The following is a 24,873-nucleotide window of genomic DNA, read 5'->3' on the forward strand; positions in this document are numbered from 1 at the left end:
AAAGATCCAAAATTGAATATAATATCATTTCAGTGATGTTCTGTTGAGTGAAAGTTGACATCCACTGCTAAACATGCGCACTAACTGGCCACTTTAATAGGTACCCCTGCTCAAACGTCCAATCAATTATCCAATCAGAGAATCTGGCAGTGTTTTCACGTTCATCACCCAACCAGTTTCTGCCTAGAGTCTATGCCCACGCTAGCCTCATATTCAGTTCTTGACTAACAGGAGTGGAGCCCGATGTGGTCTTCTGCTGTTGTAGCCCATTCACCTCATGTTTGAAAGTGTTGTGCATTCTGAGGTGCTTTTCTGTTCAACACTCCCAGGAGTACAGAGTATTTATTTGTGACCTGTATCTGCATGATTTTTTGCATTGCTACATAATTGGCTTACTGGATAATTGCATGAATAAGCAGGAGCAAAGGCATTCTGTATTCTTATTGGCTTTAGTTACATGTTGGAGTCTCAAAACTACTGTTGTAGGTTGTTATTGTCCAAACAAGTTTATCGGTATGGACAGTGGTCAAGGGAACACCGCTGAGGCAGGTTCAAGGGAAGACGATGTCTCTTACCCAGAATGCTAAGCAGGATAGGCAGCAACAATAGAGGATGGACAGTAAACACGGCGACAGATGCTATACAGATGGCCAAGGACAGAAGCAGACTGTATAGTGCGCTCTCCACACCTACAGTTAGGAAATCAAGAAATGACACAAATGACATAAATTAGAAGGATATGTCGACTTTGATCTTGATAACTTGACTAATCTAAATCGCATGCAATCGCTCACAATTTTCTTTCTTTATTATAGCTATTATTAAATATAGACTCATTATAGACTCATCCTATATCATGTATACTCTCTCTCTCGCTCGCTCTCTCGCTCTCGCTCTCTCTCGTAGCTATCCCCCTTCTCCTTCTTTCATGCACCTATGATCTCCATGAATATCTGCTTCCAGTGCTGGCAGGTCTGGAAACCCCGTCGCAGAGCTGAACTTTGTGGGAGAGATGACAACTGCTCCTGCAGGAAGCTCTCCCATTGCAGGAAATCTGAGTAGGCCTGAAATGAGGACTTCCCTTTGTAGGTGGTCTGGGTTTTCAAGACAAGGGGAAAAGGAACAGGAGCATATAACAATCCAGATTTACTCGTGACGCGATTTTAAACAACGCATGTTCCATTAGCCATGTTAAACTCACTGATTCAAAAGCCATGGAGATCCAGTGTACTCGCCCCCCCTGCATACCCACTGCACCATGGGATAGTTGGCCAGGCAGGAGGTTGGGCTCGGGAAGAGACTGACACTCAGGGTGGAGGAGAGGAAGAATAGATGTGAGACTGTTGCCTGAATCAGAAGAAAAGTGACCTGGTGGATGAGACTAGAAGAGCAATAGCCAAAAAAAAATCTAACAAAGATTCCTTGTGTGTGTGTGTGTGTGTGTGTGTGTGGTACTGCATGTACGTACTGTATGTCTCAGCATGAGATGACATGAAATAATCACACCATGTTTTTTTTTTTTTTTTTTAAAGCTCTAGTACATTTTTCTGGATGCCTTTGCATCATTTTGTAAGCATGTCCCGTTATTAGAAAATAATCAACCACCGGGTGGTGTTATGTGGATCAATGGAAAGCAGAGTTACTCTTACTGCCCCGTAGTTAATTATTTCCCAAAGACAGTACACCCTGAAATGTGTTATTCCTCTTATACCAGATTTCTTGCAAGCGTCAGCATGTGTATGTGTTTGTCTTTGCACCTGAAGGCAAGCACTGTGCCCCGCCAGGCTTGACAAGCTGTGTATTGGCACCGATGGCTTTGCAGAGTCGGCACAAGTGACCAATTTCATTGAAGAGATCAAAGTCAGGATCGTAGATCACACTGCCCTTTGTAGGGGAAGGCAATAAAAAATAATTACAAAAATTACAGTGTAGTCTAAATCAAAGCCAAATGTGCACAGTGACTTGTTGAAGATGCCACTTTAGCCAAAAAAAAAAGATTTGAAACTCGTTTATATATAAAATTACAACTCATTCAGTATTTACTTTCAGGCTTTAGTAATATTGTAGCTAGGACAGCACATCACTGGTTCTCCATCCATCATCCCAAAGTCACCTAGGTTAAACATTTTGTGTTTAACTTTATCTGATTCCATCTCATTCAACTTATCAAGCTATTTACAGCAGGTAAAATGTAGAAATGTGAACTGGCCCTAAAACTGTGAGCGAAAGCCAGCGATGTAGGTCATTTTTCTCTGTGGCCAAACTTTGACAAGGTTGTTCATGTTAAAATCAATAAACTAGTCAGGAAATGTCAGCTTCAAGTGCGAATTACATGTGCAACTACAGCACACCCACTAGAAAATAAAATGTAGTCACTATGTTTGAAATGTAAAGGATACTAATTACAGCATGTAATAGCTATAGACAGGAAAACCCATCAGAACCTGCATTACTAATGTGTCGTTCCACCACGAGTCACCAGAGCAGCTTCAATAGACCTTCTACAAGTATCACTGGAGTGACCAACACCATTCTTTCAAATCATATTCCCTCATTTGGTGTTTTGGTGATGATGGAGAGTGCTGTTTAACACATCTCTCATAGCATACGATTTACATCATTTGCACTCTCATAAAACCATTCAGTGAGCCCTTGGTTTTTCCGTTGTCCGTTCCCTTCTTTAAATGTGAGTAAATGCAGGTCTGACGCAAATTCATAGCTAAAGAAGAAACCAATCAAATAAACAATTAAATCAACAACGATTTATGTGCTTTTGAAATATGATTGCAATACTGAACGTTAATAGTGCGTTGTTTTTGGTTAAACGACTACCATTTAGTTGTGAATATGTCTCAAGTTCTGCCAAACACAATCCATATATAAAAGGTGGTATACGTAAAAGATATTATTATTGCTGCTTTTGTATAAAATTGCTAAACAGGGAATACATTTGTGCTCTGATGTCTCACCAGGTCTCCAATAACGTGGTTGTCTGAACGTTGAGTGCGATTAACCCCGAGTATCCCGAACACAACGAACACCATGGCTCCGGTGTCCACCAGGGGGCGTACTGCTGGCTTGCCACATCCGCCTCCACTACATGGGTTAAAGCCAGATGTCTTTGAACTCTTCACCTCTCTAGGGGCTGAGAGAGCCAAACATAATCTCAGCCATCATTTATTTAAAGACCAATAATCAATGCCATGCATCCCGACATTAACCGATAGTTCAGGAAGGTATCACTTTCTTGTATTATTTATTATGACTGACTGAACAGGTTACAATGAGAGTTGCAATGTCTGTTGGCTTTTGTTCAGACTCCTTGAAAAACATGTGATTTCAGACCTCCTTTCTGCTGCGATAGAAACTGAAATAGCATCTAAAATTACGTGGCATACTGCAACAATGGCATGCTTAGAAGGAATCGATATGGCCGATGTCAGACCATGTTTATTACTAACAGATTTAGAAATGTGTAATGATTGATCATTTTGGAAGGAGTCTCCGATGTTAACACTTTGCAACAGTCTGTAAGCTGCAACTTTTAGGATGAAGGGCTTTATGAGTTTTTCTTGGAAACATGCTGTGCTGTTTAAATGACTAGGTTAGAACTGATGATGGAAAAACTTCTGTTAAGACCTTAAGAGGGAAGGCTAGCTAGATGTCTAGGACTAGGACTATATTAAATGGCCTCATCTGAGTTGGATTTGAATGTCCAATGCAACAAATTCACGTATCGTTCCTCACGTTTAAGAGCTCGGTAATATTTAATAGTAACTACATTTGAAATCAGTTTGAGAAATGTCCTTCTATGTGCGTGTGAGGTTTCAGAGGTTCTACCTGCAGGCACAGGGGTGTAGAAACTGCCCTGAGTGGGTCCGTCATGCCCAGAACTGACCATACAGCCTGGCGGTCCATCACACACACGGCTAGGGTATGGGCTTAGGGTGTTCTGGGCAAAATACAACTTCCTGAGATGGGAAAAGCATTTGTTTTTATACAGTACATGGCAAATTTGAGTCAAAAGGAAAATTTCTGTCTGTGAGCAAGAACAAATGTACTTGTGATGGTCATGAATCTAGTTAGTTCCTCTTGTGGCCACCAGAGGAAGATGTTGTTTCCTAATCAAGACTGATTGCTTTCACCTGTGGCTTAACTGTGGTTTATATGAGGCTCTGCTTTCACCATTACACGTCTCTCAGTCCCTTTAGCAACATCTCTTGTTGATTCTCAGGATTTCTTCTGGTTTTCTCTTGTGTTTGAACATTTTTTATCCACTTTCAGACTGCTTCTAAATTCTGGACTGAGGTAAAGTTTTCCCTAACTTTCACCTCACTCCACATAACTGCAGAACCTTTCTGTGAAACTTCACTAGCCATCTATGATGGTAGCCAGCTCTTCCCCACGACTCTTTGTTGTCCTTTCCCTCCTGCTCCACGGCCACAAGCCAAGCCGTTCGTGCCAGTTCTCCAGAAATATAAACAGTGATCTGGAATGTCGAGAAGTTCTTACCAGATCCTGGCCCAGAGTCTGGCTCAGGCAAACCCCATTCTAAAGATAGCAGAGGCCTCAATGATTCAGATACCAGCCCTTCCCCACGGCCTACACATTAAATATCTGTATAGCCGAAAATTCCATCGCCATTTCCCTATCTCGGTATCTCTGTATTCCCCCGAGTAAGCTAGGAACTCTTCCTTGGATGAGCAATTGCAGTGCTCACCACATCCTTTCAAAGGTGATGGAGTTGGAGACTGCATATCATGCTCCCTGTCTCTTTATTAGAACATGAAGGAAGTGTTTTCTAACATGAAGAGAGAGACCACTCATAATATGATTAGCTTACTGGTGCATGTGCCCCACCGTTTTTTGTCTCTCTCTCAGCTCCAGAGACTTCAACTATCGAGGAATACATCTACCTTTCCTGTAGGTACTGGAATCTTCTTTATGGGGAGAAAGAATCCTGGACCAAATCCAACATCTCGATAACCTTGTCATCATTAATACTTAGTAATGCCCTTTGAATTAACCAATGATCCAGCTTTATTTCAAGCCCTCATCAATAACATTTCCAGTGACGTTCTGAATCATACTTAAATCACTTCATCCATAATTCAGGAGCACAGAAGTACCTCTCACAACCCTAACCAACAAATCCCATATGTGGGTTACCTGGATCCCTGAGGCAGAACAGAAATAGAGCTCAAATTGTATTTTATTTCTGTTCTGATCCTAGTGCTGACATTTTCACTGTAGAAGTTGATTAAGCAGTGATCTGCAAATAATAAAAGTTATTCATGCACCTTCTACCCCCATCATCTTTTACCTAGAGTGGCAATCAGGAAGCCCCTGGCCATCCAAAGAGTTGAGAGCAGTTTTCTGATGCATTTATCTTGCATTATTATCCATGAGAACCTTGATTACATATACATGTATTTCGTACTGTTATTTTATGCGTTCAGTGTGATCCTATTCTCACTGCATACAAGAATGTTACACTAGATGATATCTCCATTCTGTAAATCTATCAGGCCTACAGAGCTGGAAAGTAAACCTAAGCCCATTGTCCTGACCTTGAAGATGTTCTGGTCAAGATGTTATGTGACCAGATGCTCTGGTCCATAAGTGAAACCCAAACCTAGGTGTTGCTCACCAGGTCACCATTTTGTCCTAGTCAAAGCCCAGACCCAAGTATGGTGCCATTGCAACTGCCTCACTGTCCATCCAGAGGCCTCTTAGCAAAGGTTGGTGAATTTGTTGCACTAGTGACCAGACTAAGCATTCCTGAATTTACATTTGTCACACTTTATTACTGGACCCTGACACTTAAACATCACACGGCGAGAGAGAGAGAGAGAGAGAGACTGAGACTGAGACTTTTCACAGGACATTGTCTGTATTTGCATCACTTCTGGATTTCATTCTGATATTAATGGTAATCAGTCAAAACCTCTCACTACCCCCTCTCTTGGATCAGTCACATCCTCCGGGTTAAGTATGCTGCCAATTTACACAGATCATTTACACAGAGTTAGGTATCTCTTAATTGCAAGTTCAGCTTCCAACCTCTGTTATTGCACAGTCAAAGTCGACTTAGCCCAGATATTTGTTTAACAGTGCCAACAGACTTGGAGGAGGTTCCCTGTGATGTGTTAACACTCCTTTCTGTGTCAACAGCTGCAGGCCAACCCGTGATGCAGGCCGACACCAACCTTTTACTCAGGGCAAAAAAGATGCAGTGTTGCTCGGAACATGTTCTTCAAACTAGCCTCCATTTTGTTGGTCCCTTTAAAGTCATTAGAAAGGTGAATCCAGTAGTTTATTACCTTCGGTTTCCCTGATAAATAGATTAATCCTACTGTGTATCTCTTGCCTTGGAGAATTGTTCACCAGCCTCTAATGTCTAGAATGCACATCTGTTTGACAGTTTCTGGTATAAAACACCTTATTTAACTTATAACTTAATGACCAGGTCTAGTAGGTATGTCGTAGTAGATGACTATACGAATGTTTAATGAACATTCATGAAATTGACATAACTTATTAAAAAAAATTGTATCGGTTATATTGACTGTTACAGTATTTCTATTGTGCATTTTATTACTCATTTAATACACTAAGGGCTTCACTGTCTCACACCATGTGATGTGTAGAAAACCTTTCTTTCTAAACCAATTACCAGAACAACTCATTAAATAAAATATCCTGCTTACCTGCTGTTTTTCTGCTCATTAGACGCCACAAAGAAGCTAAAGTCCGGCCTCCAGCCGTGCCGAGGGTCACAAGACCCCAAGGTCAACATCCATCGTGGCCGTGGATGGTAGGCATGCGACACACACACCGTAAGCCGTGCACTAAAGTTGCCATGGCGACTGTTATAAGCCTGTTGCGATGATAATAAAACCATCATAAGCTGACACATTCAAGCAAAAAGAGCCACAAGGGTATAAGCTGGTGTTTTTTTTTTTTTAAAAAAAGGAAAACATTACTGCACTTTTTGGATGGAGATTGACAGTTTACAACACAATGGCTCAAGCCAAATCATGTATTCTTTCTCCAGCCTGGCATAAGCATCGATGTTTATAGATTTTTTGTGAAGCATTTACCTCTTATGAAAACCATTCGCCTGTGCTGTTACAACCGGGAAGATTGCATTCTTGTTACCTATCCTGATTACTGATCATCTGATCGAAGTTGAAGTCGGTAATGTGATGTTAAGCATTGTCAACTTAGTAATGCGTTTTATATCACGTTCCATCACTTTGCATTGACGTTTGTCTGAATGTTCTATACTAAAGCAGAACATTTTGCATTGCTGCCACTGTTCATAACCCGTGCTTAAAACGGCACGGTTTATTCTAATGCTCCGTTGGGTTTGTTCTCTAAAAACATTTCAATGTGAAACTAAATAATCACAATAATTTCTAGTCTGCTTAAAGCCTTCATAGAGCAACAGTTAAATATACTGTATATTTTTTTTGAGATGATGTTTTCCAGGCTGTAATTAGGCATGATTATGTTATCAGGGAAAGCCGAAACATAATGTTTACGATTTCTGAGTGCTCTTACGAAGTCAAATATTCTTAAAAGTGTCTGGAAAACATATGCTGGGTGACATGTATATCAGTGGTTTTCACAGTAGGGTGCAGGGAGCACTAGGTTTTTATAGTTATTAGCCTGTTGAAGTGGTCTCTCGAATAACATAGGTTTAATCCAAGGAATAGAAAGCTAAATGGCTCTAATAAACAGACGAAATATTATTGCACACATTTAAATATAAATGAGATAAATCGGTACGGTGTGGGCCGGCAGAATTTATTCCCTGGATACAGTAAGTTTGAGAACCCTTGGTGAACCAGTGCGGCATGCTGGTTTGTGTGGACCTGAAATGATGGCACGTCTCCATGCCTGGGGCTCAGTGCTCTCCAGGGAGCGGGCATGCTGGCACTAAGGGAGTAGCGGTAGAGGGTAACAGGTGCATCTACCTCCAGTTTAGACACAAAAACTGTCAAAACGCCATCTGTAGGGAAGATAAAGTAAGCCTTTGATTTATGGACATAAAACCACCTGCTGATCCATGGTGAACTTCATTTACATACAAAAAAAGGTAACTTTATTTACACACATCGACCCTAATTTATCAAACTGGACATATGAACGAATTTATTTGTAGATCGTTTCTCAGGAGAGTTTACACAATAAATGTGATATTCATGAAAATCCCGTTAGTCTGAATCAAAAAAAAAAAAAAAATTAAATAATCGAGTTTATGTAAATTTATGTATAAGAAGAGTCACTAATGTGAACCTTGACTGTGATGCAGGTTCGCATTTTTATACACGGATTACACTGTCGAGTTTAATTTGCGTATTTATTTCCTGCACACGCAGATTTATTGAAAAACCTGTGGTTCCATATTCATACAAAAAAAATAAATAAATAAGACTCTCCTTTCGATTAGGATAAAAGTAATGGCACCATATAAAAGAGAGAAGAGTTTGGTGTGTCTGTGGTAGCCAATGCGGTTCAGAGGCTGACCTGCTCAGAGCTGAGTTAGCTCACAACACGCCTAGGAGATGCTATTTCACTGTATTGTGAACTTGCTCATTAATTTATGGATGACTGGCATGTACCTGACCATCGCACCCTTACGTGCTTTTTGAACGTCCCGTTCCAGATTTGGTCCCCGCTTTGCTTTTATAATAACCTTCACTCTTCTGGGACGGCTTTTCACTAGATTTTGGAGCGTAGCTGTGAATGGGATTTGTGTCCATTTAGCCACAAGAGCATTAGTGAGGTAGTGCATTAGTCAGGTACTGATGTCGGGTGAGGAGGAAATGGGGTTCAGTTCTCATTCCAGTTCATCCCAAAGATGTTCAGTGGTGTTGAGATCTCCGTGCAGGACACCTTAAGTTCTTTCACTCCAACCTTGGCAAGCCATGTCTTCATGGAGCTCGCTTTGTGCACAGAGGCATTGTCATGCAGGAACAGGTTTGGGCCTCTTAGTTCCAGTGAAATTGTAATGCTACAGCATACAACTTCGGGAAGGAGTACATGTGGGTGTGATGGTCGTGTGTCCACATACTTTTGGTCACATAGTGTACATTGATAACGTGACTAAAATGAGCGTAAAATCAATAGATGTGTTTACAACAATTTTACTAAAACGTTGATAAATGAGGCCCTTTATAAAAACCTACTTTAGGCAAATAATTCAAATCACCAGAGCTATACAAGGTCATACAAGTGTTGTAACACAATACATACTGTAACACACTAACACAGTAACACACTGCACAATGTAAACCAGACCTGTTGTCGTGTGTGTGGCGTTGAGGGTGTTTTGCTGTCTCGGACTCCCTTCAGCTTGGCTTGATGGGGAGTTTTTCCTTGATGTCGAGCTCATGGCGTGGACGCTGCTGTGCAAGCTGTGTGGCGTTTCCATAAACACTCCTGTGGGACACAGAGTGAAACCATTTTAGCAGCATCCATAATGCAGCGCAGCAAAAAGTAACAAAAGCCTAGAATTCTGGGGCGAAGTGGTGTCAGAGTTTGTTATGCTTTGGTATTGAGCTCTTTAACGTTGGTTCGAGGCAAGTTACTATCCCTCTTGAATTATTCATAACTGATTTATTCTGTCTTTAGGTTCCTTCAAGCGCAAGAGCATTATTATGAATTTTGGGGGAGGAAAGAATGTGAGAGCTCCTCTGAGGTAATAAGAATGACCACGGAAGGAAACGGGGTATGTAGCAGTGTCAGTGTCGCCTCACACCTGAGCACATGTGACACGAGATCCCCTGGGCACTCAGGTTGCTACGGAGATCCAGCAGTTGCTGTAAGTTGGTGTTGTGGTGGAAGAGTGCAGGAGCATGACTGGCTGGTTTAAGGAGGCTACAGCAACATGCTGAAGCAAGCAGTAGCACAACATATAGAGCTGAGAGAGGGAGAGAGGGAGAGAGAGAGAGAGAGAGAGAGAGAGAAAAAACATAGAACAGAGAACAGCAGAGTTACCAATAATATAATATATGAAAAGATAACATGTTAGAATTAGCACATTATATATATATAAAAATAAACCCTGTGATATGCATCTGCACTATCATCAGAGCTTCTGTTATAGAAAATTAATCCACACCTGCAGTTGGTTACTTCCAAATTTAAGCGCAGAATTTTACAGCGTGTTTTGCCCCCCTCCGTCCACGCTATACATAATATTAATAAATTAAATAAACATATTTTGTTTTATTGTAATTTTAGTCTCACCTATAATTGCCTTACGTCTCTTCACTGTAGGCTCAGCCACCCAGGATCGCAGGGCCCTCTGGAGCTTGGCACTGACCAACCCAATGTTCCCTTCCGTGGATCCATCTGGGAGCGGCAGCAGAGCCGCATCTAAGTCGGAATCATTGAGATCTGGTGCAGATTCACAAGCAGGTTACCATCAAAGTGAGCCATCTTAATTGTGCTGTATTTCAGCATGATAGAGACACAAAAAGGTCATCCATCCATCCATCCTACACAGGGTCGCAGGGAACCTGGAGCCTATCCCAGGGAACTCGGGGCACAAAGTAGGGGGACACACTGGACGGGGTGCCAACCCCTTGCAGGGCACAATCACACACACACACATTCACATGCCAATCAGCCTACAATTTCTTTGGACTGGGGGAGGAAACCGGATTACCCCCGAAGCACAGGGAGAACCTGTAAGCTCCGTGCACACAGGGCAACGGGTGGGATTCGAACCACCAACCCCGGAGGTGCGAGGCAAATTCGCTAACCCCTGCTTGTCCTCAGCTAACCTGTTTTAAGTGTGTTAAATTTTTAATTGAATTAACTGTGCTTTATTGGCATAACCAACTGTGCTTTATTGGCATAACCAAATGAATATTTACATTGATTTGCACAAGAATGCAATTCATCACCCACTGAACATTACATTGATGGAACTGAACATTATACGTGAGTTCTCAGAGAGAACATTTATTACTGCCAGAATATCATGTTTTTTCAGCGTTCCCTGTTACTGCCAGCTTACATAATATTAGCTTAAATCCTCTGAACAGGATTTGGAAAGGATTCAGTTTAAAAAAAAAAAATCTTTATATTTAATTAAAATGCTAAGTATGTATCAAGGTAGGTTCTTAACCTCTTTCTTTTAAACCAAACGCTGTTAGTTACCTGGTTCTCTCCCAGGATAATTAGCAATCAATTAGCATGACACTATCGTGTGTGTACAGTATATTAATATGTGAACGCTACCTAGATGTGCTTCACTTTTTGTTGCTTTTGGTATCTGTTGGCTGTAATTTTCTTTCAGCTTGCAGCCCTTGAATTTGCTTGATATTTGTTTAGGATATTTTGGACACACTTGGTCTTGGTATTATCCGTGACGCTTAATATGCCAGGTTGCATGCTGACTTCCTGGCTGAGGTAGCTGATCATGTTAGTGTCCTGTTCATTCGTTTATGAGGACCCTAATCTAGTCCTCTTTACATAGTTGTGTCTTTTGAAAATCCTTCATGGTTTCAAACTATTTTATATCGCTCCCTTCCAAACTTTTGTGGAATATGTTTATACAGCAGTCTCTTGGGCTTCCCTTCATACCTTTCATTTGTGCATTTGTATCACTTGGATATTATGACTACATCTGTGGTTTACTCTATTCTCTTTATTAGATCATTCGCACAATAGGGCATTACTCCATTCCTTGGCTACGACTGTATAGGGTGTGGATATACTGTACAGTATGTCCCAAGCTGTTCTGTCTGTTTTATTCCTTGTCAGTCGACTAAAAGGGAATGTTCACCTACAGAGCGGAATGAGGTATAACACTAATCTGCCCATCACAGCAGTCATAGCTCTTTGGAGAGCGACCTCTTGAACTAACAGGAGATGTTGTTGATGAGGGGAATGAGGCTGATGTGACCCCAGACACCACCAGGTGTCATCCGCCATACACGCAGATGTTTGTTGTAACTCATTCCTCTTTTTCAAGAACTGAACTGTTTGCTGAGACATGAGGTACTGGGAATACTTACTAATAGAGCTAATGGTCGAATGCCATTGAAAAGCGCTGACTAGCGATGGATTGATAGCGGTATTGGAATGAGGTATACTGAACATCTGACCCTGTGCTTATTTGCTAATACTCATACTCACAAAACATGCTCCTATACCAACCAGTTTATATATATATATCGCATAATACTAGTGAATATTGGTGCACCGATGAACAGATAACATGAAATGACGGCATTCTGGAGATATTTCACAATTAAAGCAGGTTGCAAACTGTGCTCAGTGAAAATATCAAGAGGAGGAACTTCTTCCTACAGTATAATACGAGTAACCTGATAAAACATCTTTGTGATCTTCTAATTTTTTTATTTAAAGATTATTCCATCTCAAATGGTCCAATATAGCTTGCTCAACCATTTTTAATTTTCCTAATTATTATTGTTTTTGAGTGTTTATGTATTGGCACACCTAAACAAGCTAACCAAGGTCTTCAGGATTACTAGAACGTTACAGGCAGTTAAGTTTGGAGGTTTGAGCTAAACTTTTCCCAAGATTTCTACTAGCCCCAGCTCTGTAACCAGTGGAATCTCAAACTCAAAGTTTTTAGAGCAGAATGCTACTATAGAGCACTTGCTTTTGTGAAAACTTCAGGTTCATACCTGAGATATTCAACCTGAAAGTGAGGGGAATTTTGTAAAAAAATGTCACTTTCTTGCCCCCATAAATAGAAAGAGAGAAGTCTCAAACCTGAAATGTTCTGCATGCACACTATACTTATCCAGGTACTCCCTCAAAATTAAGACTCTGACTCGAACCCTTCCCAGTATAAACTGACCGTAAAAGTGGAACTGTGAGCAATCGTGAGCATACATGTGGACATCTACCTTGTAAGGTGCTTTAGAGATCAGTTTTTTCCAAGGAGCTAGGGCCATCCTGAGCCGAGATATTGAGGTTTCCGTAAACAGCTGTATAACCAAAATTTGTTGTGTGCCATGACAGAAAGTCATGGTTAAACCGAATAAAAGAAAATAAATAAATAAATAAATACATAAATAAACTGGTGGTGTTACAATGCCAATACATAGATGTAACCACAAAAAAAAAAAAAAAATATATATATATATATATATATATATATATATATATATATATATATATATATATATATATATATATATATATATATATATATTTTTTTTTTTTAAGAAAAATTAAAAATGGCCAACGTTACAATTTGTGGACCATTTGAGATGGACTGACTCTTAAATATACCATGTAGCTGATGGAACACCAAACACACCTGCTTCTGTCTCTACAGTCAAAAGAGCCACATCATCATCCTCATCAGAAAGAGGGCTGAGATTGACTGAGAGAGTATTCAGAGTGCTCCACCTGTAGTAAACAAGTAAACAACAAGCAGCAAACACCATAGATAGACAGATCAACAGATATTACTCAGAATTGGTTAACAAAAGCAGAAAGTTTTACCATTTTGGACAGGCGTTAGCGCAGGCAGCAGCACACTGATTCCAAATGCAGAGGGCAGCGGGCATTAGAATGGACACCCAGAGCCAGCAGCAGCTCACGATGAGAGACATGAACAGACTAAAGTCATGCACCGCTGGGATCTGCATACATAATGTATAAAGTGGAGCCAAGTGTCCAAAAATGTCCAAAAATCAAGTATACTTTTAATTATTCTGCTTTTTTGTTGTTGTTGCATATTTTATTATTATTCCCACCAATTCAGCGAAATCTTCATTCTCATTTTCATGTACTGAATAAACATGAACTGATGTCACTCAAGGTTAAAAAGTCTAAACGCTCCTGCCTTATAGTTTTATTTTTGCGACGTTGTTACAGCTTATTTAATCATTTCTGTCTCAATCTTGTGTTCTGAGATGCTGCTAAACATCTGTCAACATGTGGCTCATTTACAGTCCCCAGGGTTTTCATCCTTTCGATACAGTGAATGCTCATGACTTGTCATTTTGTTTTCTATTATTGTCCCAGGGTGGTTGTTGTGGTTTTTTTGTTTTTTTGTTTGTTTGTTTGTTTGTTTTTAAGCTGTGGTGTAATGGCACACAGATTTCTTACTTAATACTGCTTAATAATGAAAGCTTTATTTGGCGTAGAGACTTACTTAAGATGCAGCTTGTCAAAAAAAAAAAAAAAAAAAAATGTGTGACTTAACAAGAAAAAAAAATCACTCTTGCTGTTTTATACTTTCTCTATACTTTTTCAAGGTGGAATTTAATTGTACTCTAAACAGCGGGCTTTCAAGCAAGTCTTTTTAAGCAATCAATCCCTACACCTATCAACATTTCTGTGCTGAATAAAATAATAATAATAAAAAAAAGCATAAAACGCCACATATTTATTTGAAATTGGGCGTTTTATATTGACTATTAAAGCTGGGAATCCACAAATAACCATAGACTTCTGAGGTTTAAGTTGAATAACTATCGATTTGATGCTGTAACTTGGAACAACACAAAGGAACTTTTCCAGTCAATGGTGAAGCTGATGCTTGTTCCAGTTCAGCGAGTTTGCTATGTAGAAATGAAATAAAAATGCTGTTGTATCAGTACCTGGGAGAAGGCATTGGCTGCATACGCGGCTGCCGTGGTGAAGGAGGTGAGGAAGGTGGCACGACTTGCCGTCTTCACCGTGTGGATCATACGCTGCTCAGCTCCTACAACATGAACTGCCTGCCTGAACGTACTGATAAACACAAACACATCATCCACACCTAGAACGAGATAGAGAGAAGGAAAGGACAGAGAGGGTATTTCTATGATGAAACAGGCTCAAGAAGCACAAGAGTTATAGCCAATTAAAAGACGGCTCCACGTGCCTAACAGAGCTTTTCTGTAATAAAGGCAAACTCTGTGAATTGGGAATTTCCCCAGGCTACGGTGGGATCAGAAGAGGAAATGGAGAATCTTCATAAAGAGATCTGCCTTTGCGGAGCCATTAAAAGAAGAATTCGACTGCAGCAGTGGCTCAGCGGCTCATCAAATCCTGTGATTATGATTAATCAGTTAAAAATGGCTGGCTGAATACTGACAACATATTGGTAGAGGACAGTCTTTATAACAGGAGTAAAAAGTACTCCAACTTCATAGAATCTACTTCCTGGAATCTTGAAGCCAGTAAAAGAGTCATCGTTGCATGGGTCATCAAGTTGTTGGCCAACATTTCAGCTAAGAGTTGTTGTGTTCTCACATTTCCTCACATTTCTGTCCAAGGCGAGGTGCCTGTATATTGCACTAGCAGCAGCGTTAAATGTTAGCTTTGCACCAAACACAAAACTTTACTAATTGCTTGCATTCTAATTATACACTCTAGTAAATGTGAGTAGTGCAGCAGGTGGTGGGATTTTCGAAGCATGTGCTATAGCTGCAGCCTTGAGGTGCAATGAAATCAGTATAACGTACATGTGACGGATTTTCCCGTCTCACTGAGTGTGTTTAGCTTGTATGAACTGGTTGAAACTGACACTGTTTAATATGGCACGTGTGTTTTGTTTTGGTTTCTATCCTGTCTCCGCCCTTGATATGTAATTGGTTCCTTCCTAATATCTCAGCTGCTCTCATTTCCACCTTTGATTAGGTTTAGCGTTTAAACCCCTCTTGTGTCTTGGTCAGTGCGAAGTATTGTGAGTTTCTGTGTTTTCCGCCAGACCCGTACCAAGACTTTAATCCTTGTTCTATGGTTTTGATCCTTTTAATATCCTCGCGTTCCTCGATTCTTCTCTAAGTCTAGCTTTTTATTGTTTGTCTGACCCCTCGCTTGTTTTTTGACCACGTTTTTGCCTTCCGATTCGGATTTGTCTGCCCGTCTCTTAAATAAATGCTTAAGCTGCACTTGCATCCGTCTCAAACTCCATCACATGAGAGTACATTAAGTTTAAACATACACACCAATGGGAAAACTTATCTAAAACTCATATCCGGAATGTATATGTTTCTGTGAAGCAGCTTTGTGACAATGTCCATGTTTAAAAACGCTATACAAATCAAACCGAATTGAATTGAATTCTGTAATAATCTCACAATGGAAAGATTTCATCAGTGAGCACTTACCAATGCCAATGATTATGAAGGCTGCCACACCATTGAGAATGCCCAGGTACTTTACCCCGAACATCACATGATAGAGGAACAGCGCCACCAGGCAGCTGAGGCCGATACTAGCCAAGCCAAAGAATGTCAGAAACACTACACGCGAAGAAGAAGAGAGTGGAGGAGGTTCCGGTTAGATAGCTGAATTTGTCTTACCAAAATTTATTATTAAAATGTAAGAACGTTGGCATGTGAGTAAATGACTAAAAGTAATGCCGCTGCATCATAACAAATCAAATCATTCTCAGTGGTATTGTGTTGATGCTTTTGGTTTAATAGACTTATTGGAGGTTTATATTTTCATGGGTTGTGCTATAAGAACTTTTGAGGACATGTTATGTAGTGCTCAAACACCATTTCACCAAGCTAACCCATAAAAATGCATAGTTTAAGGTTGAGGTTATGCTATATTAGAAATTAAAGCTTGTTGACCTTAACAGAGTAAAATAATAGTTTTTTTTCTATCTATCTATCTATCTATCTATCTATCTATCTATATATATATATATATATATATATATATATATATATATATATATATATATATATATATATATATATATATATATACCACAGCGCTGTTGAATTCTCGATTCTGATTGGCTGACAGACGTTCTGAGGTGTGCAATTATTTTTCAGTGAATACACAGCTAAAGCGGTTCCAGTCAGTTCTTGACCGCATTACAGTTCCATATCACTTCGCTGAGTTAAATGACATAACAGAAAAGTTAGCCTACTGTCCACCGGAGCACACGCATTTAACAACAAATAAAAAGACAGAAAATATCGATTTTACAGAAATAAGTAAGGGCTAATAGACGACGGGGCCATGAGGCGAAACCAAGGCTTGAGCTATTGATATACTTGAGCTATTGCAGTTATTAGAGAGAGAGAGAGAGAGAGAGAGAGAGAGAGAGTGCAAGAAAAAGAGTGCATGAGAGAGCATGTGTGATAAACCGGTGAACAAATATCAATATTTATGTATTTATTCGTTGTATGTTCTGCAGTAAAAAAAACAACAACTATATATTAAAAAAAACAACAACCTTGTGAACAAGTAGGCTTATCAATATTTATTTATTTGTTCTATTTTTATATTGTTAGCATGAAATAAATAAATAAATAAAAACACTGTGAATTTCTCTGCAATAACTGCATACCAGTGGCTCAAGCCTCCATTACTAGTTCTAAAATGATGCTTGACTTGGGATGCGTAATAAATTAGTTCCACACACAAGAGCGTTTTAAGGACAAAAACCTGACAAATGTCTTGAAATGAAACATCTGAACGATATCTCGAGGTGTGTTAACTGTGGTATAAGTGGAATAATTGGCCCCGGTCGGTTGAATTATTAGAAAATAATGCACACCCGAGGTGTAATGGCCGCTCCACTTCGCATCGCATTACCACCTCGGGTGTGCATTATTTTCCAATAATTCAACGGCCCGTTGTCAATTGTTCCTTACTTAAAATACACTAAAGTCGAACAATTGATTATTTCTGCTTCATTACTAAAAATCCCATCCTAGAACTGCTTTCATGGAATGAAAGAAGTGCATGCAAATCTTACATGAGAAAGAAGTGAGGATATAGACCAGCACTGCTATACAGGCGCCACTGAATAATGCCAGCAACATGTCGCTGTGGAACGTCCTTCTGACCTCATCATCAAAAAGCTCTGTACCCCCATACAGCACTTTCACCTTGCTGTGAAAGAGATGGAGAGAGAAGTAAAAGGACAGCAGGGAGGAGATATGTGTGGAAGAGAAAGAGGCTGAAAGCAAATGGACCATGAACGTGATTCAAAAGGGCACAAAAGAAAGCGGGAACAGATATTAGCTCAGACAAGAAAAAGATTGCTCAGCATGGATGGTCTGATGAAGGAACATGGAATTATCTTATTAGATCACTGCATATACTAAGCCTATTTTAAGGAATAATTATGCGGACCCCAATACAGCACTTTTGCCTTGCTGAGAACGAGATGAAGAGAGGAGTGAAAAGAACTACAGGGAGAATGACAAAGAAAGAAAGGAATGGAGCAAATTGGCTAGCACAATGAGGAACGGTTTATGATTCAAGGAGAATTATACAAAGGTGCCAACATTTACGGATTAGCCTTAGCATTCATGTTTTTTTTTTTAGCTCTTGTATGGTTATATGGAAGACATCTGAAATAGAAGCTTTTCTGCTTTCTCTAATAAAATACTGGTCATGAATAAAAATTCTCCTGGCAGGAAAGACAATTCACTGAAGGGGAAAGGACACAGGATTCACCGAAGGGGAAAGGACACCGGATGTGAATGATGCTTTTAATTGTACTAGCAATTACTTTTGCTTCATGCCAACTTTAACTAAGTGCACTCTGATTTTGTGAATTTGTGAAGCTTGGGCTTACAAACCATTAGAAAACCAGAGGGTGGGCCTGTGATCTCTAGTTGGTTAAAAAAAAAGAAGCTCTTGGTAGAATGTGCTGTTTATCATTAATGCAGTCGGCATGGGACCACCGAAACGCACTAGGGTTTTTATTGTACAATTCTCTCTGCCTGATAAGATATTCTTGTTAGAAATGTTGGCAGTTCTGCATCATGCAGAGTACTTAGAAATAAGGAACAAATAATATCTCTTGCTATGGCTGTTCAGAGGGATGTAATACGGATTATCTTAATTATATCTTGGCACACTAAGCCCATTTGAAAGGAATGATTATTCTGATCAAGACAATTATGTCGTTTTATTATCTATAGGGTCATTTGTTCAAAATACTATCAAAGTGTTATAGAAAATAATGTGAAATTCAAAGGCAAGTGCCTTTGATTCAAAGTACTGTCAGAAACACTGAACTGAAAAAAATACTTCTCTTGTGAACCTTGGAATTAAGTTTCATGATGGATTAGTTACCCAACAAGTAATAACAGGATTCTCGGTATTGTGGTATATAATAGCAGAAGCTGATTCTCACAAGTTGCTGGGGAAGCTTAGAATTGATCAAGAGTCTATCGGACACTGAAGTTTCATGTTCTGTAACCATTGAACAGTGAAATCCTCGAATATTTTGACTCATTTGGGACTCCAAATGATACACCAAGTTACAAGTTTATTAGTTAACAGATTGAGAATAAACTGGGACTTCAATGTATATGTATTGAATATTTAAAAAATAATAATCCACGTCATTGATCCAAACCCATTCTTAGAGAGCTAGACTTCCTCCTAACACATTCAGTTAATAGCGATCCACTTTGATAGTAATCTGTATCTAACCTGGTGGACTGCTGAGCCAGAATCTCAGCATACTGGACTACAAAGTCCCTGAATCTTCGTCTCTGCTCCATGGGCCGGTCTTGTAGAGAGTAGAAGGATGGCAGTGGTGCTCCAAAATGGATCTCACTGCGGAGGAGGGAGGAATGAAGGCTGTCTGGAGTGAGTGTCTCATCCACATACCAATAAAACTGGGGGTGGGTGATCGCCAGACTCAAAGCACCTGGACCAACAAGGAGGAATCTGAGCAAGTTCCATATTTTTGCTAGGTTTAGTTTAATAACTGCAGCTGTACATGATCTGGATATAATATCAAGTTTAACTGGTATTGTTATTATTGTTATATTAAATGGGCAAAAGCAAAACAAAAACATCAGGGAGTATACTGTAGATTGTTTTGTATGGGACCATGGTGGTTTATTGGTTAAGCTTCTGGACTACCAATCCGAAGAGTACAGTATATCACAATAAAAGTCACTGTAGCTTGATTTGGCTGCTATAAACGACTCACCTTGTATATCTGCCAAGTCTGGGCCCATACCGTCAAAGTAGATCTTCCCTCCTCTCTCGCTGGGGAAGAGGTAGGAGAGGAGGGAGCTAGGGGGTGAGCAGTATGAAGGCCCTAGAGGAAGGTCCCTCAACACTTCCAGAGGCTTCCAACAAAACTGCTGGAATTGTGGATGTTGCATGAGGAGTCGTTCCACGTGGTGGATGGTCTGAAGACGCTCCGGGGTGAAGATGTTGTTGTCCTTGTCACCCTGAGCCACAAACACCAGCTCCATCCTCCAGAGAGCCTGGGTCTGTAGGTAGGAGTAACCTGCGAATCTTGCTTTTCTGACAAGAGCTGAGCTTGATTCCTCATTCACTTGTGTTCTGTTCGATTGTGTCCCATTTCTGGCTTGTCTCATTTTCCCCTCTTGTTTCTCATCATCCAGCATTTTCATCATTTGCTCTGTTTTAGTGTTAATTCGGTCTTCTTGCTTTTGTGCTACCTCAAATTTACCCTGTCTAACCTCAGATAATCGTGTCTGATTGGTGACCGCTGGCTGTTTCTCTTGTCTGTTTAATTTCAGCAACAGCAAATCCCTAAGGGCATTCGATTCAAAATCAAACCCCTCTGCATCACGCCGGTGTCTATCCCAAGACCCTAACTGGCTTTTCAGTGCAACAGTGAGTGCATCGAAGCGCTCTGCAGATGAATGGCTCCTTACTTCAAAGGCACTGTAGGAGAGATCAATGTCCAGGGGCTCGCAGTAGACAAACATGTAGGTAGAAAGAGTTAAGGGAAGCAGGAAGCCTACAACAAGAACCACTCCACTGGCCCAGGGTCGAGTGTAAATCCATCCTACCACCCACCACAATCCTCTACAGACCGGCTCTCTGCTGATCACTTCCACACCTTCATTGCAAGCTTCCTTCTCTTCATCATCTTGTTCCTCATACTCACTAAAGTCCCACATAGCCTGGAGCAACAAGGGTTCATCCTCTGAATCCATGGTATTACGAGACAAACAGGCAGTTATATCACTGCTGGCCTGGTGTACCCGTTTGTTATCTCCACATACAGTGAAACTGCGATGAAACCGGTCTGAATTATGCAGCAGTCTCCAGAGAGTGCCAGGTTATTGGTAAATGGCTGTTCTCGAGGACAAGGTCACAGTCGTTAATTCTGTCTTTCACTAGGCTGCCGGAGCACAGCCTTTGGCCTTTGAATCCTGAGAAAAGAGGAAATAGAAAAAAGGGGAAAAGTGTGAAAGGAAACCGTGAAGTCAGGTCTCCATGGGCAACACACAGGCCCAGACAGGGTTGAGCCTTTGGCTTAGGATGCCAAACACAGCACATGTGTATGTGTGGTGATAAATTTCCCTCCCTCATACCCTCTCTCTCTTATCAGGTAAGCTGTGAAAGCTTTCACACCAGCAAAGGATGGCTGGCGTGTGTTTATCTGCAAGGGCACAAAACATGACGAGAGCTCAATTGTAAGTTACACTTGAAACTTTTCCCTTGAACTGAAAAATTGTGTAGTTGTAGTTATTGACTGTATGCTCAGTGAGAATGTATCAAGAATGCATGGGTTACAACGGATCCCACACTAATAATAAATAGCGTTTTTAAATAGCATTTTATTTTCAAGGTATGCTGTTTGCTTGAATTCCACTTGCAAACTTAACCTTTACATTATTTCACAGGATCGTATAACTGCCAATATTAGAAATATATATTATTTCTATATTAAATATATCATTAGGAATATACAGGTGATAATGTTTATAGAAATATACAAATAGACATATAGCTGTAAATAGATCCTCCTGATGTGAGGTGTGGAAGGAATAATTAACACTTGGGGATGTGCTGCTATAGGTCAATAATAAACAGTGGGGTGGTGTGATGTGGTCTGACATGAAGCGTAATTACTGTTACCACCCTGAATAATAATTTTCCAATAACACCACCCCTTGAAGTGTTTTATTCCTCTTATACCACAGCAATTTACAAATACTAACATTTTTCATATTTATTAAACAGCAACATACGTTAAAAAACAAAGAAAAAACAAATTATAATTATGTATAATATTGCGGAACGTTTGCGGAACAAGTTAGCTCCTGTCGTTCTCACACCAGCCTCGCTTTTCGCTCTCTCTTGTGGTTAATGAGACATAAAACACGGCTCGTCATGCTATCAAGAAATGATACATCTGCCCTGAGGACTTTCCGGTGGTGGGGAACTAAATTTGCCGCTTTACCTTTAACTATAACAAAGTGCTGATACTGGAGATTGTTAAATAAATATCTTACAGAACTCCTCGCCATTTTAAGTATTATATCAATGTTTATAACGTACTAGAACATCCGCATTATTATAAACCTGTGATTTGAATTATAGCTGTTTCTACCATTAGAGGTGATAAAGGTTCTTTGATTTGTCCCTCTAGCAGAACCCTTAAGTTTGTATGAAGAACCATACAACGGAATTCTCCTTTTAGAAAATGGTTCCTGAACCACCCAAATCATCCTAAGGTGACCCATTGTTCACTTGCCTGTAGTGATATTGGTCTATATGAAGTCCCTCTAAAGGTAGTACGTTTATGTTTAAAATAGAATGAGTATTTGGGCAGCGTATAATATACAATTTTGTACAAAAAGGTCTTATGTACCATGATATAATGTCCAGTGGATGTCAGGTAGGTTGGGAAATTGATGACGTTATATGGCCGGTATTATTTCCATTTAATTTCTTCATTTCTAATTTCAACGTAAATTTTTTTTAAAAATAATAATCCGAACATAACGTTTAATATGATTTTTTTTTTCCGAAAATGAAATCGAGCCATAATGAAACAAAAGTACATTGTGGAATATAAAGAATTTCTAGCATTGCTCTACAACATATAAAATGGGTCAGATTATAAAGGTTAAGGAACCCAAGGCCATTCAGATTTTCAGTGGACGGTATCCCCAGGTGTTCTCAATGAAAAATAGCCGAGCTATGCTCAGGGGAAGCATCCGTGTATAGATAGCCCTGTATCTTAATCCCTGTATCTCTTCCCTGCAGAGAGTCGGTATATTTCACCTGTTAGTCTGGCCTGCTGGAGGATCGATGTTTGATTTAGGTGTTAAAGAATCTCCCCTGGCATGCCAGTGGGCTGCAAAGACACTAATAAGCATTCTGGGACAAATTTCAGAGCTCCGGAACACTCTAGAAGTCATCTCTCAACATTTCGGTTTAAACCACTCACATGCCAGCGATAAGTGTACATTAGCAAACCTCTTCGGAAACGTTCATCAGTCACCCTGACATATCCAGTGATAACGGTTCTCAGTAAGTATATCTCTACACATCTCCTCACTTGTTTTGCAAATGAAGTAGTGAAGGAATAAAAAAAAAAGAAGGAATAAAAAAAAAGAAAAGAAAGGAGTTATCACAGGAAGACGGTAGTGAATATTAAACCCTGCAGTTTTAGAGTCTCGGAAATGATCGCCTTGGTTAAATATTCAATACGGATAGAGGCACCTTGAGTTTTACAATGCTGCTGTCACATGTCCCATTTCCATTTTGACAGCTCAGATGCTTTCACACAAATTGAAGCCTGATTCCCATCTTTATGCCTTCCAGGCATCTTGTTGTAGCCTGAGACCAAACTTTGTTAGGGTAGTCATTTACCTCCCTCCTGGCAGCCTGCTGTCAGTCACATATGTTAAATTAGTCATAATGAAAGAACTAATGGTAGTGATTTAAGATCTATAAAAGACTTGAAAAAAATGTTAGCGTTTAAAAAAAAAAAAAATCATATTTATGTACATTTTAACACTGAAACTGTTATGTGTTAAATCATTTCAGGCAATAATATTTCATGCTTTTTAATGTTTCTTTACTAACAGGGTTGAGTGTTTTAGCATAGAATTGGCAAATATACAGAATCCATGCTAATGGTACAAGGGCATAAAGGGTGTTCTAATGACTTATTTAAAATATTGTATTAATTAATATTTGACTTTAAATGTATAATTAAGGGGCGTACGGTGGCTTAGTGCTTAGCACGTTCGCCTCACACCGCCAGGGTCGGGGGTTCGATTCCTGCTGCTGCTCTGTGTGTGTGGAGTTTGCATGTTCTCCCCGTGCTACATGGGTTTCCTCAGAGTACTCCGGTTTCCTCCGCCAGTCCAAAGACATGCGCGGTAGGCTGATTGGCGTGTCCAAAGTGTCCATAGTGTATGAGTGAGTGTGTGTGTGTGATTGTGCCCTGTGATGGATTGACACCCTGTCCAATGATAGGCTCCAGGTTCCCCGTGACCCTGAAGGATAAATGGTATAGAAGATGGATGGATGGATGGATGGATGTATAATTAATGGGGTGTACTTTGTAAATATATGTAAATAAATTAAAAAGAATGAGAGTACTGACATAGCTTCTTTCCTTTATTGTCAGAAATTACAGAACTTCCTGTTGATGTGACTATTTCATATATTTCATAGGGGTGGATGTGATCAGGTTTCAAGCATGAGATGTTAAATGGATTCACAAATTAAGATCTGTGACTGCCAAAATACTGCTATGTTATTGTTTTAAGTTATTTATATGAAATATATGATGTGTGAGCAGAATGTCTGGTCAATTCTTTCACTATACTAAGAAAATCTTACAGTTATTGAACGGCTTGCAGCTTACATTTCTTCCAGCTATTGCAGTAATATGAATCCATTCACTCGTCCAGATACACCAAAAAGCCTGCACTCAAAGCAGGGCGCCACACCGGCACCAATCAGCTTAATGTGTCTAGACTTTTTGAAGGAGAATGTAGTTTTAAAAGAGGCATTTGTTTGTCTATAAACACCTCAGGAGGTGCAATGCAGCATCTGTCGGCACCATGGACTCACAGTTTAACATCTGGTGGAGGCTTTCGCTACTGTAGAGTATAAATTCTTTATTGCACAGGATGCTGTCGAGATAAACAGACAAAA

At 39.9% G+C, this 24,873-nt stretch overlaps 1 protein-coding gene across 1 annotated transcript in view; it reads right to left on the minus strand.

Annotated features, from left to right (window-relative positions):
- disp3 (dispatched RND transporter family member 3) overlaps window positions 1–24,873 on the minus strand; it is a 44,906-nt gene that overhangs the window by 1,761 nt on the left and 18,272 nt on the right. Inside the window, exons 2-19 of the mRNA XM_047155420.2 lie at window positions 19,919–21,122; window positions 19,411–19,630; window positions 17,717–17,853; window positions 16,107–16,241; window positions 14,610–14,770; window positions 13,507–13,646; window positions 13,319–13,410; window positions 10,261–10,410; window positions 9,770–9,931; window positions 9,310–9,450; window positions 7,881–8,017; window positions 6,711–6,880; window positions 3,841–3,971; window positions 2,970–3,145; window positions 1,758–1,884; window positions 1,202–1,347; window positions 935–1,094; window positions 576–689 (exon numbers count right to left, since the gene is read on the minus strand). Of these exons, the coding sequence (XP_047011376.1) occupies window positions 576–689; window positions 935–1,094; window positions 1,202–1,347; window positions 1,758–1,884; window positions 2,970–3,145; window positions 3,841–3,971; window positions 6,711–6,880; window positions 7,881–8,017; window positions 9,310–9,450; window positions 9,770–9,931; window positions 10,261–10,410; window positions 13,319–13,410; window positions 13,507–13,646; window positions 14,610–14,770; window positions 16,107–16,241; window positions 17,717–17,853; window positions 19,411–19,630; window positions 19,919–20,903 (3,484 nt within the window). The 5' untranslated portion in view covers window positions 20,904–21,122. The remainder of the gene's footprint in view (window positions 1–575; window positions 690–934; window positions 1,095–1,201; window positions 1,348–1,757; window positions 1,885–2,969; window positions 3,146–3,840; window positions 3,972–6,710; window positions 6,881–7,880; window positions 8,018–9,309; window positions 9,451–9,769; window positions 9,932–10,260; window positions 10,411–13,318; window positions 13,411–13,506; window positions 13,647–14,609; window positions 14,771–16,106; window positions 16,242–17,716; window positions 17,854–19,410; window positions 19,631–19,918; window positions 21,123–24,873) is intronic.

The sequence above is a fragment of the Ictalurus punctatus genome, chromosome 5, assembly GCF_001660625.3.
Source record: "Ictalurus punctatus breed USDA103 chromosome 5, Coco_2.0, whole genome shotgun sequence".
NCBI lineage: Eukaryota > Metazoa > Chordata > Actinopteri > Siluriformes > Ictaluridae > Ictalurus > Ictalurus punctatus.